Below are 14,654 nucleotides of genomic sequence, written 5' to 3'. Positions count from 1 at the left end.
CACCTGGATTTTCAGCCCTGTGGGAATGGTATGGAGAAGGTATTTTTTCCTCAAAAGATAAAATAGCTCCTCTTGCCCCAAACACATTCAACATAATCGTGCAAAAGCTTCAGTGATACATGTATAGAGAGATTTGAATGGTTAGCAGACATCAGAGCACGATTTGTCAATTTCTGCTTACCAGACACTCCGTCACACAACAGTTGTTCACTGAAGGATATACACGATTGAAAGAGACGAAAACCAAGAGGTTCCCATCACCCTTTACTAACAGGCACAAGTGGGTTCGTATATTAAATTTTGTGGCATGCTGAATGATGCATTCTTCCTGAAATATAAATAAGGCTTAAGGCTAATGTACACCTCAGTGAAAATGTGTCATGTGACAAAGTGTCAGCTGACAGAACTGTGTCATACAACACTTTGAATTCATAGTTCACAGTCAGAGGTCAAGCTCAACTGAATCTTGTTTATATTCACTGGAGAAAAAAAATGGATGTTTAACCTTGTTTAAAGGAAGGAAGCAAAACTTTAATAGAACTAAAGAGAAGGGGAGACATACCTACAAAATGCACACCAACTGGCTACATAGGCCTATTAATAATGGCACCATTCAGGTGGCCTTTTAGGTCCTTGTCCTCATCCTCCGTACTCTTACAAACTATTTTCTCTCAATAATCATACATTCAATTACAGCTGTATGAAAAATACTGTTCTTTGGAGTCTGTACTGTCTGTGTTGTATCATTTATATCCTGCAAAATGTCAACCAGCACTTCTCCACTTAAGTATGATTTAGGCTTGAGTGCTCTTGGTCTTTTGTGTGTGTATGTGTATGTGTATGTGTATGTGTATGTGTTTGTGTGTGTACAGAGTATTCAGTTAACAGCATCAGTTAGTGAGCCCAGAGGAGCAAGAGTGAAACAGTTTATCAAAGTCAAACAAATACTGTCTTCATTTTTATCACTGGCTGTGTGAAATGTGGAATAAGAGTCTCTATTGTACTGTGTGTGTTGATGGATATTTTCTACGCTATCTATCAAATCTTTGTCAATGTTCAAAGCATTATTAACCTCTGTGACTCCACAGCTTTCAGTTAGACTTGTTCCCACATCGCTTATCTGTACATCCATCAGTACAGTGAATGGTTTGTTCTAGACGTTCAGGGACGGGCACAGAAGATATAATGTGGTATTAGAGCAGTCTAGACCCCTTTATTCTGTAGCCAATCAGCGATGACAGCGTGGCAACACTCAGTTCCCTCACTTTCTCCCTATCTTTATTTCCATAACCTCACAACAGAGCAGCTCTCTGAAGTTGCCGTCCTTTGTGATCTGTGACAAACGCAATGGTAGCTGTCAGTGGAGAGGGAGGATATGAGCACTGATGTGCTCTCTGAAGTCACGCTCAGCCTTTCATGTCAAGGCAGAAGAACCAAAGACCTGTCTCCTCTCTGTGTGTTTGCCTGCCAAGCAGGGGCTAGCAAAGTGTAAGTGCAAGAGTTTTAGCGTGCCTCTCTAATCCACCGGCTTCACACAGGTCAGTCTCATTTATTATGAATGAAGTTCTGTGCAAAGCTCTTTGATATCGGGAAACAATTTAGAGCTGGCTGAAAGTCAAGGTCTTGGGGGACCAATAAACAACACTTTTAATGTATTGCGAACTTCAGGTCAGCATGTGGTTCCTTATAAAATTCACAGTAGGCTGTATTAGTCCCAGGTGACTACCATATAAGACATTACCATGTCATTGCCTAATACTGTTCCAGCTGTTTTTAGTTTTGTACGAAGAACGTCAGGTTAGAGTTTTACTTACATTTTGGTCCAAAGCTCTTCCCTCAACTTAACACATTTCTATCCTTTATTTCAGATGCTAAAACAGCACAGTGGTGGAAGAATGACAAGCACACAGCACTCTTCTTCCTCAATGTCACGTGCAGATTGTGATCTGATAAACAGCTGAACGAACTTGTAAATCAATGAATCTCTTCCTCTGTGAAGGTCACTGACATCACATGGCAAAGACTCACAGTTAAACACAATCAGGCACCTGAAATATTCTTCACTGTAACACTTGAAGGTATACTTCATCTTCACCTCAGCTAAAACTGGCAGCTGTCAAGATTACCCTCACGTTCCTTTCAGCGAGTCACGCTCCCTGAAGATGGAGTCTTTGGCAGCCGCCCACTTTATTCTATCAGCGGCAGACTGAGGTATTAGGGCACATTAGTCTCATTTCCAATTCACTGGCTGGGCCAGATCGCTTTCCTTCATTTTCATGCACAGATGGGATTAAATGGCCAGATTAAAGATGAACTCCTGGCTCTGTCCACCGCACTGATTTATCATTCTAGAGATGAACCCAAATGCAATGAGGCAGATATGACACCATTTTCCTTTCATTCAAAGCATATGAAAACTGGAAACTTTCAACACATTCTGATTTTAAATTCAAAGATTCAAATACTAATAGTTGTATGGGCTCAAACTTTTGAAGTGTTTTGACATTATTGATAAAAGGCACAGTTTGGTACCGATGATAATTGTATGGTTTTCTCATCTGAGTTTTCAGAAAAATAAAATCTAGAGTTGCCAAGCCACACACAGTGATGACCGTCAGTTTTGACAGTTAATTTGGACTTCTTTTTCTGCGTTTTCCTGAAGCGATGTGAGGTCCAGTAAATCACCTAGGGAGGTAGGTCTCCTTGCTGCGACAACATACTGAGAAAACCTTTTTCCCCTCTCACTCTGAGGGAAGAGCCCATAAAACACTCAGCCAAAACACATGCATCATCAGTAATTTTCTCCAGACTTAATTTCATTCTGTGTGCTCATCAGTCCCTCAGGTAAGGACCCCATGTCTGCCTCTTCATCTCCCCACAGAGCCCTATGAGTCTACAACAACAGATGCATTTGAAGAGGTGTTTTGTGCCTCCTTTTCCCACAATTCTCTTCCAACACTCTGAGAAAACTGAGAAACTCTTAGCAGCAGCCACAACATGAAGTTTGTGTTTAAATCTATATTTGCCATGGCAACACATGTGGAAACTAGTGTCTGACGCTGAGGAGTACTTATTCTGTCCAAAGACGTTTCAACTGTGGGGTAATTTCTGATTGCAAAATGTAAACTTGGCTCCCCCAAATGCATTCTGCAATCGCTCTGATTGCTCCTCTCAGTCAGGGCTTATACAGTAACAGGTTTGTATACCTTGTGTGATATATAACACATGTTTTCTGATTGTATGTAAAATGATGTTTCTCATGAAGAGTTAAGGTCTGACTGTATCCTGTTTCAGTGCGGGAAGTTTGATCTAATGTACTAAAGTCATTTCTTCATTTTGGATAAAGTTATCATTACTATCATGCACTGTATGTATGTATGGGACAATGGCACTGTAAAGACACCCCCCCCCCAGACATGTTTTAAAATACAATTAGAAATTTATATTACTCCCTTACCCTCACAAAAGTCCAGAGCTATGAATAAATGTAAAAACATTTTCAAGTTCATTCTCAGTCTATGTAAGCTGTGGGTTTAAGTTTCCACATCACACTTGTGAATGCAACTTATTGGACTACTATTGGCTCCAGACTAGCTGTGATGTCACAAGGCACACGCCTTCAACTCAGATTTAAAGTTAGCTCAGAGAAACTTTTACATCTTCAGCAGATGAATGTGAAAACAGCCTTCTCAAATTCTGCACATGCATCACTTGGCACAGTCAAGGTCAAACATCCCAGTGAAGTAACAAATAAGCAACACATTTTCTGAGAGAAGGAGGGAGGTGTTAAGTATCATGGGAAAGCAGGAGTGGTACCTGTGTAGCCCAAAGAGTTGTCATCCTCATGTTCGGTGGTGGGAGCCGGTGTTGCCTCTTCGCTGGCCCCTTCCCGAGCGACTCCCATCTCTGTCAACAATAACACCACAGGGACTGAGAACCCAGATGCATTCTGCCCACTTTCCCCACCCACGGTCCAAACCTCCAGCCCTCTGCATCCTTGGACAGAGCAGAGAGCAAACATACTGAGAAGGGCCAAGTTCCATCCTTGTAAACTCTGTCTTTGGCTGCAGAATTCAAACACCCACATTGCAGTAAACAACCAAACATCCACAATCTCTACAGCTGTGTATAATTCAATCTGTATGTCTGAGGCAAATAAAATGATAATTTCAGACACGCGTCAATCAGTCTTTGGGTATAGATCCATTAAAGTGATGAGTTGGTGCAGTCTTCAGTCTTCAGCTTCTCTCTGTGCTCAGCAGGAGGTTGTCCTGTTGTCCTGTGTTCAGCTTGACTCTAAGTGTGTGGGTGTAAAACAGAGTCATCTCTACCGTATCAATAGCCATAAGTGGCTGCACCCCTAAGGGAGCACATGGGCAGGACAGAGGAGGGAGGGCCAGGGCACACTCTGCATGATTGACAGCACTGCTCTTCATGCACACCCACACTGTGGACACAGTCCTGATGCAAATACAATGATGCACCATTAATTGCTAATCAGCTTCTTTTGATTCAGGACTCGTCTTTGTGCCTGTGTCTTCTTCGGTGTGACAGGTTGAGTGTGTGTGACAGGCGGTGTGAAGGCGGGACAGTTGGAGAGGGTGGAGGGTGGAGAGAAAGAAGAGAGGCCAAGAGGGCCAGGGCATATGTGGCTTATGGGGGGAGACGGGTGACCAACTGCGCCCTTATGATGGCTCCTTGTGAAATAAATCAGACTCAGCCATGCCCATTCTCTTTGTGGGACACTGACAGGGGGTTAATTTGGGCGGGGTAGTTGGGGTGGGGAGGTAAGATGAACCTTAATCAAAGTGCATCCAACCCCTTTAGCTAACTGAGTGGCAGTCTGTAAGAAGTATCTGCTTCCTCAATGAGATCTGGCATCACTTCTGATAAATAGCAGACGGGCAGACAGAATTGTTCATTGGAGAGTACTTTAGATCACCAGAGTGCGAAGAAGAGGGTGACCCTGTCATTTTCATCTGCCCCGCCCACCATTAGAGAATTGACAGCATAAATCAAAGCAGACTTTGCAAACACAGTAATGACCCCCAAAAAACCCCACTTTCCAATAGTTATGGACACATTAATAATAGTAAACACAAAAAGACATTCAAAATGCAGTGATCATGTCCCCCCTGCTGCTCCTGTAGTGTTGCAATTAATGTGACAGTTAAAGGGTCTCACGCTGGGCCAAACCTATTATCTAGCACTTCTCTGCCTGTCTGTTTATCCTCAACGGCAGCGTCTGACTGACAACACTACAGGAGAGCAGGGCCTCTGTGTCACACAAAAATAACCACGTAGGTAACTCTGACACATGCACATGAATGAGGTGCAATGATACACATGCTTGACACGATGGAACACAGACATCGATCAGAGTCTGACGCTTACAGCATGACACCAGCATGATATATGTAGTGCTTTCAAACTGTTGAAAACAGACAAATTAAACACAAATGCAACATCTGCTTCTGACAAAATAATAGTTTGGCACTGACAGCAATTATAGGCTGGAACAAGTATCAAATACAAATGTTCAAATGTTCAAAAACAACAAAAAAAAGACTCCTTCAGTTCTGAAGAAGTGTCTCAAGTATCTACCATTCATTCCAGTTGCTCTTGATTCAATCCTTCCTCGTTAAAATTAATAATGCAACTTTATCATTACAAATATTTTTATTAGGATATGATTCTTCAGTAAAAAAGTACATCATCTATTTTGCCAACAAGCCCTGTAAACTGTATGTGGTCTTTATGTCTTCATGTGGTCTCCTCCTCTGTCTGATTCCCTGGGTGGTCCACAGTCTGAGGTCCAATTAGTGACCACTTCAGAGCTCATTAACAGGTGGTGTGCCCAGCTGCCCCTGGGGCATCGGAATAGAAAGTCGGGACCTCAGTGTTGCCTCGCTCCCCCCGCTCTTAGCCTCAACACAGCCCCTGGACCCCAGCTCCCCTGTTGGCTAATTAACGGGGCACATGTGCAGATAACTGACTGCTTACCAAAAGATACAAAGGCAGGGCCTGCCCCCTCCTTCAGTTATTCCTCCTGGGCCCCAGACTACAGGTCCTGTATCCCCCCTCAAAAGCCATCCTAAAACATGAGAGCATGCTCCCTTTCTGAGTCGTGGGCTTTTCTTGATCCACAGTACACCATGCAGGCTTTTGGCTCTGTTTTCATTCTGCAGTCGTCAATTACGAGGTCGACTCAAACTAACTAGATTTGACTCGAGTGGCTGTTTGCAACACCGTGGCTACATGGACCCAATCAGCACTTCAGCTGCTGTACAACCTGACATGACAATAAACCTGATGTCTAACTTATTGCCCTTGTAGTGGAGGTTGTTTCGTTTGACAAACGCTGGGAGCTCTTAATAGATGTGAATGGAAGAAGCTGGAGAGGCTAGCTGTTGTCTCACTGTTATCTTGTCATGTATTGGCAGCAGCACTCTGGCCGTGGCAGCTCGTATTAGTGATGGATGGTCTTAAAATGATGAGTGTGGGGAGTCTGACTCTGGGCCTTGTTAACAGGACTGACTGATTGTTTGCTGTAGGACAAATTCCTTCACACAGCCTGATCAGAGAGGCGGAATATTTCTGTAACATGACCTCAAGCAATTTCAGTGATTAAATTGCTTTCTTGGAAAATGTTCTCCCCTAACATCTGTTTACTTTTTGTTTGATGACAGAGAGAAAATATGAACAGCCAACAAGAATGCTAATTGTGGGGCAAAGCCAACAAGATTTCACGTCTTACATTTATAGCCTTCATTCTCAAAGCTGAATATTTAAATGAAGTCCCTGCTCCTGAGAATCAAACCCATAAGATCTAAGTATCTTCGTCATTTTTAAACCTGGACTCAGTAGTCCTTCCCATTATCAAATACAGACAAAAAGACAGCAGGAAGTTAGTCTGTCCGCTTCATCTGTTTCCATAGCACCATTACCACTCATTTCCATTTTGATTACACTTTCTTTGTTTTCTGCATGACTAATGGAGTTTTAATCAGGCCTTGAGATAATACATACATATGCAGTGAGCAGACACTGCTGGAGAGAAAAAGGAGAAGAAAAAGGATGAAGTCAAAGTGGAGGAGACTTTTTTTCTCAAACTTTTGAAATAACTGTAACCCTTGCTGAAAAAAAGAAAATAAATGCTACACAGCAAGAGCCACGTTTAGCCACAAATAACATGAAAGTGTATGTGCCTGTAAAGAAAAAAATGTAAACATAAAAAAACCCTCAAATATCAGAAAGTAATCCTTGCATTGCTTTTAAAAACATTATAAGGGATATATTGAGTTCCCGGAGCTTCACTCCTTTACACTAGTGGTATCAAATCTTCTCATGAAACTCTTGGCAAGAAAGCAAATGAGCCTATTTCCCAAAAATGTCAAACTATTCCTTAAAGGCAAAAGAAACATTGGATTCTCAGTATTAAAAAAAAGAAGAAAAAAAACACTGAGTTGTGCTGCAACTATCGTGAGAAAGTGGAGCAAATGACACACACTTGCATTTACACACACACACACTTGGCATGAGCTCTGAAGACCACTCTTAACTTCCATCATATATGAAACTCTGCCTTCACAATCACTGTAAAGTACATTAATAGCTAGTTGATCATACCTTTAAGTCCAAGCCTGAAATAATTAATATGCCAAAGTTATGTGTCGTGTTATAAATCACATAACAAGGAAAATTTATATACCATTACATACATCATTATAGTGTATATTTTAGGTCACACTGCCAGGCTGTACTCATACCCTGGCAATAAAATAGTCCTATTTATGTCTGCATGTCCACATGCCTATATTTTGATCCACAAAGTATTCATGTACAGTTTATTAACCAGTTAAAACATACAGACTGACTTATTAGTATGCTATAAGAGTAAGTACGGCTTACATACTGGAAAATAACAGACACATTTTATGTGCTTTTTTTGAAAGTGTGTGTGAGACTGAACGAGTAAGCGGAAGAAAGAGCAAGAGAGGGAGCGTTATGATTATGTCCATGCTCCAGTTTAACTTCACACACACTGTTATTATGTTTTCAACAGCTATTTAAGATTATAGTCAGAGTCGTGACAGTGACAAAATGCAATAATTAGGACTGTATTATTTCCCATGGCTGAACCACAGCGAAAAGCAAATTTTAGCAAATGTTAACATCAACTTCTTCTCCAGATATTTTCCACTAAATCCTCTGATGTCCTCAACAGTCACAGTTTCACTGCTCATTGCTCCAGCTGGAGGGAACATCAGTGCAATTACAAACAGATAACCATTCTGATACAACTTGCCAGCTTGTGAGTGAATGAATGCACACAGGATTTTGCTGTTGACAGTCACTGCAGTTGTGTGTGTTGTATCTCTTCCCAAACAGTTTCGTTGGTTACTAAACCCTAAGTAAATAACATGCACGTCAATCCTCAAAGCTGGAATGTGACTCATCTCTGAAATGTATGATTTGTTGATTGTGGTTAAATAAAAGTGCAAATGTCAAGGAAGAAATATGTGCCAATTCACTTACTGATAGATTTGCTTGGAGGGCATCAGCAACAACCACAAAGAGAAAAACACAGAGACAGTTCCGAGGACAAATAGTGCTGATTGGCTTGAAGGGTGCTAAATATTGCATGGTCACTTGACTGAACTTCTGTGCCATTGCTCAGCGCCAAGCAGTCTCACAGTGAGTTAGCAGCTCAGACTGTAACTGTCACAGCTGCTGTCAGGCCAGTTTTATCCCTGGTGAGCATGTTAAATTGAAAGAAGCGCTTTTATGAAACGCTTTCCACGGATATCTCGATCCCACACCTTTACGTTATGTAACGCACATCATTATGCCTACTTAAAACTTTGCTTCTCAGCTCTGTCAAACAACACTGATGTCAAATAAGTTCAAAGCCTGCAAGGAGGCTGACCTTAGTCTGACATCCCGGTGGAGCTGAGGCAAGCATCCTCCGAGCTGCCAAAAGCCCAGATGTCCATCTCTGTGACACTGGAATACTTTTTCTGTCCAGAGAGAGGGAGAGACTGAACAAATGGGAAGGGTGAGAGAGAGAGAGAGAGAGAGAGAGAGAGAGAGAGAGAGAGAGTGAGCGAGAGACTTCTCTTAGGTGAGAAAAATGAGGTCTTTCAAGGATTTAAAGTGCTGTAGCCAAGGTGAACAGCTTCTGAATGCCTGTTATGTATTACTCTGTTCTGGCATCTGCAGCTCATGGACATGACTCATAAGCAGCTTGTCAGCAACAACACTGCCACAGCAGACAGACTAGTGACCTTCTATGACTTCTCACTGTAAAAGCTGCTTCTTTCAAGTACTGTAACCTGCACTGTTCATGAGATTTTCTTTGCATGTGGGGGCGATTTGACTGAGTAATGACAGTTATACAGTTGACACTTGTCTTCTGACACTCTCTCTTGCCCTGTTGTTCCACAGCCTTTTCTGAAAATATTCACCATCGTCTTAACTACCCCAATTACAAAGAGGGCAAGAGATAGAAAGAGGAAAAAAAAGATGATTTATAAGAGAAACCGTAGGTCTTATGACTATAGCAAATGAGCTCATGGGGCAATGGAGCAGATAATTCAGACCTCATTTCAAGACTGTGGCACATTAATGACAAACTACAAGGATGCTACCTTTCCCTGCTCTTTGATTTCGCGATAATCAGGCACATGTGCTCGCAACACAAACACACAAACACACACACAGACACACACACACACACACACACAATTTCAAAGGCAAAGGAAAGAGCCCTCCAATTGAATTCACATATGTTTTTTGTATAATCTTTGAAAATTCCATCAATATGTTAATGTGAACAATTCTTTCCCAGACCTGGAGACCAAAAACCAAGTCTCTAATCTGTCATTCCTCCCAGCAACATTTTCTGGAGCTGCTCCACTGACAAAGACTGACTTTCCAGACACAGGGAAAAATTTCTCTTCAGCTGTTATACTTAAATAATACGTATTCCACAGTGCTGTTTTTGACCAGATAATGTCACCATAACCGTTTGACTTGTTTAATATGCTGGTTAATCTGCAATTTTTTCTGAACATATACATAAAGACTTGATAGTTGTTTATCATCCTCAGTTCACCTGTGTCCTCGGTGCCTGGTTAATGTCTTCAGGCTGTTTGTTCCATCAACTTGAGCCAAGGGGGAATTCTGCAACTTTTTAATTAGAGATCCTGGGAGGGGAAAAGATCCACCAGTGATACATAACCTTCACAGCCTTTGATGTGATGACACTCTGCTTTCAGTTCACACTGAAAGCACCTATTAATCTCTTTGTTCTCTCAAGCTGTGTTATGGTCAAAACAAATGAGCAAACAGTAAATACATCTTGGTTTGGCAGTGTTTTTATGGTGTTGCTGAATAGCTCGACTAACATGCGATATTTGCTTCACGCTATGGCTTTTTCCTGACCTCTACTTAAAAAAAGCAGATCATTTGTTATTTACAATTTGTGTAATTTGTTTTTACATAAAAACATGAGCAATAGAGACTCTAAAAGAAAGAAGAAGAAAAAAAAATATAGCCAAAAAAATACTTCTACAAAACAGCAATTAAAGATACTACTGGCACAGAATTAACTCTAAATTAAATGTAATTTTTTGTGGTAATTACTATCTTTGCCTTCCAGTCTCAGAAAGATGTGCCAGCTTGAAACTATCTACATATCACCATGCTGACATGCTCACAATAACAACAGTTTTTGGCAGGTACAATGTTAATACTCTCACAATATTAGTTTGACATGTTAGCCTGCTAACATTTGCTAATGAGTGGTGAACACCAAGTACAGCTGAGGCTGATGGGAACTTAATTCACTGTGGAGATGTTTGGCCATCAACAAAGGAACTGAGCATTCAGATCCTATTGACCTGATGATGGTGCCAAATAACATCAATGAGAAACATCCATCCAACAGTTTTTGAGGTATTTTACTCTGAACCACGAGTGTCAACCTAATAGTAGTGCTAGAGGAACAGTCAGGAAAGTCATGATGATAGATCATCTGGAAACCATGAATGGCTATATTGAATTTCCATGGTAGTCTATCCAGTCATTGTTGACATACTTTGTCCTGGACCAAAATGGTGGACTGACCGACACTGTCGTCTATAGCCATGAATGCGGGAGCTCAGATCTAGTGGTCAGATTATAAAATGCAATGCATAACTGCACCACATCTCTGCTCTGGTTGTTGTTCACAAACATGCAGACAAGGTATTTTGCACATAGCAGTTTAGTAAGGGCTTCAAGGTACTGATCCTGCTCATTTTTCTGTGATTGCCTGTGTCACAGTTCAGCCACCATCTGATCTGAAGTCAAGTAAATTGAACAAACAGCAGGCGCTATCTCCCTTTCCCAGCTTCTCTCTCCACGTCTACACACACACACATACACACACACATACACTCATTCCACCACGGACTGGTGCTTGTCAGGGAGGAACATGTGTATGCTAATTTACTGGAGCACACACTAACTATTCACAGTCCAATGAGAGAGTGCAGATAAACCAACTTATGCTCTCAATATGTCTAGTTCTGATTAGAGGAGATGGAAATGAGGCCCTGAGAAGATGTGTGGTGAGAAAAGTTCAGGCATGCGGCCAGTTTCTCAGTGCTCCTGAAGAGAAAGCTAACAATCTCAGTAGACAGCCAGATCAATACTGGCAGCTTAGGTAGCAGAGGCTGTGCCAGGATCTCAGCACAGATGTGCAAAGTAGCTGATGAGACAACAAGGGGACCAGAGAAATGGTCCAAAACTGCAGGATAACATGACAAGCCCCGCTCCTTTTTTGTTGTTCTGAGTTACATTAGTTTACAGCTGGGAACGTGGATGAAATGTCAGTAAGCCTGTGGCATGGCTTTGATTTTGGTCTATGTGACACTGGATAGGATAGTCAGACGCTTCTCATGTAAGTCAAACGGTCATGCACAATTTCAGATATCACTTTTTTGGTAAAGAAAACCCAGGGATTAGTGTTTCAAACATCCACTAACTCACTGGAAAAGAATGTAAGAGAAGTTGTTGGTAAGCCAGCTGAGATTAGGCCCATTCATGGTCTTGTCTGTTGTTAGAAGAATGCCTTTGGCAGTTGCATTGTGCTAAAAGAAAAACAGATGATGTGTTAAAATGTACAGAAACGAAATTCATTTGGCTGTCGAGTAAAAGAAGGGATGAAGGAAATATAGTCTATGTTACCTAAGGCAAGTTTTGAGTCAAAATTCTTAAGGATGAAGGCTGGAACAAGATTTATAATGTGAGAACTCACTGTCTGCTTCCTCTGACAGGTTATGGTATACATTTTTCCCCATGGAACTCAGAGAAACACTTGTAAAGCAGTCAAGTTTTTTTTTTTTTTTTTAAATATCCAGAGGATCAATCCAACCACCCCTCAAAGGTGAGAAACTGACTAAAACTGAACTATATATGGCTGCTGACAATATGACCTCAAGTCTGTAAAGCAACGTTCTTCCATACAACCTTCCAACTGTCACCTCATTAAATCAAAGCATGTTTCCACCTGATATCATGCCAGGGGGTGTTCAGATGAAGACATAATTATAGTTTTTATACTGGTATACAATAATTCATAATATTTCATTAAACGTTTGCCCTGAGTCACGTCAGTGCAAACTATTTCAGTCAGAAAGACAAATGCAATTAATTCTCAAGCATATATATCTTTCAACATATTTATTAAGCTCCTACCTACCTTATTTATTTTTCATTGTCATGATCATCAGTGTAATATAAACTGGTGTGCATCTGTGAAGACATAAAGTGTCGGCACAGGATTCTCTGCATGGCATGTAGACTCCTGAGTGAGTCATACACTAGTGAAATGGATAGACTCATATAGAGCGGCCTCACATGGAAATATATGAAGTTTTGTTTGTTATCTTGGTTAACCTGAAACATCATGCCGCTGTCACAATTATTCAAAGCACAGTGTCAAGTTTTTGTTGTGTCTTATTCTTTTATTGTGTCACAATGTTGTCTTGATCATTTTCAAGGGGAAATGAACCATTTCCCTCTGATGTTTACTCTAAGTTCAGTGACTGCTGAACTGTAAAAATAACTGCTGCTATCACCTAAAGAAATTATACAACGTGAATCATTTCCAAGAGCTGCCAGTGTCAAATAAAGCTTGCAACAGGCTTCTCAGACGTGATGGTTTTCGCTCACTACAAAGCAGTGGTGTCACATGACACATGGGAGTGCCGAGGCAATCGAGGGCCAGAGCCTGTGAGAAGCAGATCGTAAATCCAGAAAAAGGCAAGAAATGCAACAAAAGACCAAGTGCAACTCTCCACACCTCCTGTCAAGGCCTCGCACAGTCCTCCCCTTCTGTCACCCCTTCACCACACGAAATAAGCCAGATTTATTAGTGGCAGGTGACTTTCTGGATTGTGGCTACAACGTGCTACAGTGCAGGGTATTACATTACCATCTGTGTGTGTTAAGCTTAAATGCATTTTTTTTTTAAATCGAGTGCATTATTATTCCAAAGAAATGAGCCATTCTGTTCTTGAAAGTTGAGAATGTAAAAAAGTGGTTGCGCACAATACAATGGCTAATGTAACTGTTCATGCTTTATTGCAGTAAATCGGCAGCATTTTAAATCATACCAGACCTCACCAACATTTTTTGTTACATTCATGTGTTCGAGAGGGCTACAGAGGGGAAAATGAATGCCATGGTGTCAGACATCTGGTGGTAATATGTCCAATAGTGCCTTCGTGTGGTGTGGGACTATTTCTGTGCTGTTACGCTTTATATCCTGCAACAGTGCTGCAATCTCAACACTGTGCAGGTTTGAAAAGAGTGCAAAATTAAATAACACAGTGTGGTAACATAAGTCAGGATGTATGCCATGTCAGATAATCAATATATACTCTATGTGTGTGTATGTGTATATGATAAATAGATAGATATAGATATATAGATATATTTTTATCCAATGTGCTTTCAAAATGAAGATACAAAGATACTGTTCAGTGTAATAACACCAACCTTGTCTCATTCCAGATTTCCAATTAGCAAATTAATTAGAGGGGTTCATTTCAGGTTTTATGGTGTGAGGCTCCACTGACAGTCTTCATTAGTGCTGATTAGTGCCACTGCTGGCCTCTCACTGAGTCTTAAGTTGCAGGCGATTCCCTTTTGTTCCTCTATTCACACTGCACTCATAAAAGTCAGCAATATACAATGTTGCTATCTTAACATTACAGTGATGGTGTTACAGCAAGACAATGCCATCTGGTTTTACGAGTTATTTCCATTTTTAAAAATGTCAAAGCAGAGGCAAGTCTTTCACACGGACCTGCTGGAGATAAAATACTTCGAAGTGTAATTTTCTGTATGACTGCTACATATGGTGAGAATGGAGCTCAATTGAGCTTTAGGGATGTAACCTACACTCTAACCTTGGATTCTGTATTCCCCCTCAGTGATGCCAATTGACGTCGACTTCAATCCCAAAGAAAATCTCCTCTCTGTCTGTGTTGTGGAAACAGATGGTTCAAATATCGTCGCACACATGCAAAACACAAGCTCACAGTTAACCAGTGTGTTTTTGTGAGGAATGCATTTCCATCATGACTGTGCTGATGCCGGTA

At 41.1% G+C, this 14,654-nt stretch overlaps 1 protein-coding gene across 2 annotated transcripts in view; it reads right to left on the bottom strand.

Moving 5' to 3' along the window:
• Nucleotides 1–14,654, bottom strand: part of robo1 (roundabout, axon guidance receptor, homolog 1 (Drosophila)) — a 215,544-nt gene that overhangs the window by 136,588 nt on the left and 64,302 nt on the right. For both annotated transcript variants that reach the window (XM_051065358.1, XM_018665365.2), the window contains exon 3: nucleotides 3,817–3,906. In XM_051065358.1, coding sequence (XP_050921315.1) covers nucleotides 3,817–3,906 — 90 coding nt within the window. The remainder of the gene's footprint in view (nucleotides 1–3,816; nucleotides 3,907–14,654) is intronic.

The sequence above is a fragment of the Lates calcarifer genome, linkage group LG21 (genome assembly GCF_001640805.2).
Source record: "Lates calcarifer isolate ASB-BC8 linkage group LG21, TLL_Latcal_v3, whole genome shotgun sequence".
NCBI classification, from domain to species: domain Eukaryota; kingdom Metazoa; phylum Chordata; class Actinopteri; family Centropomidae; genus Lates; species Lates calcarifer.
This window is presented reverse-complemented; position numbering and strand designations above follow the sequence as displayed.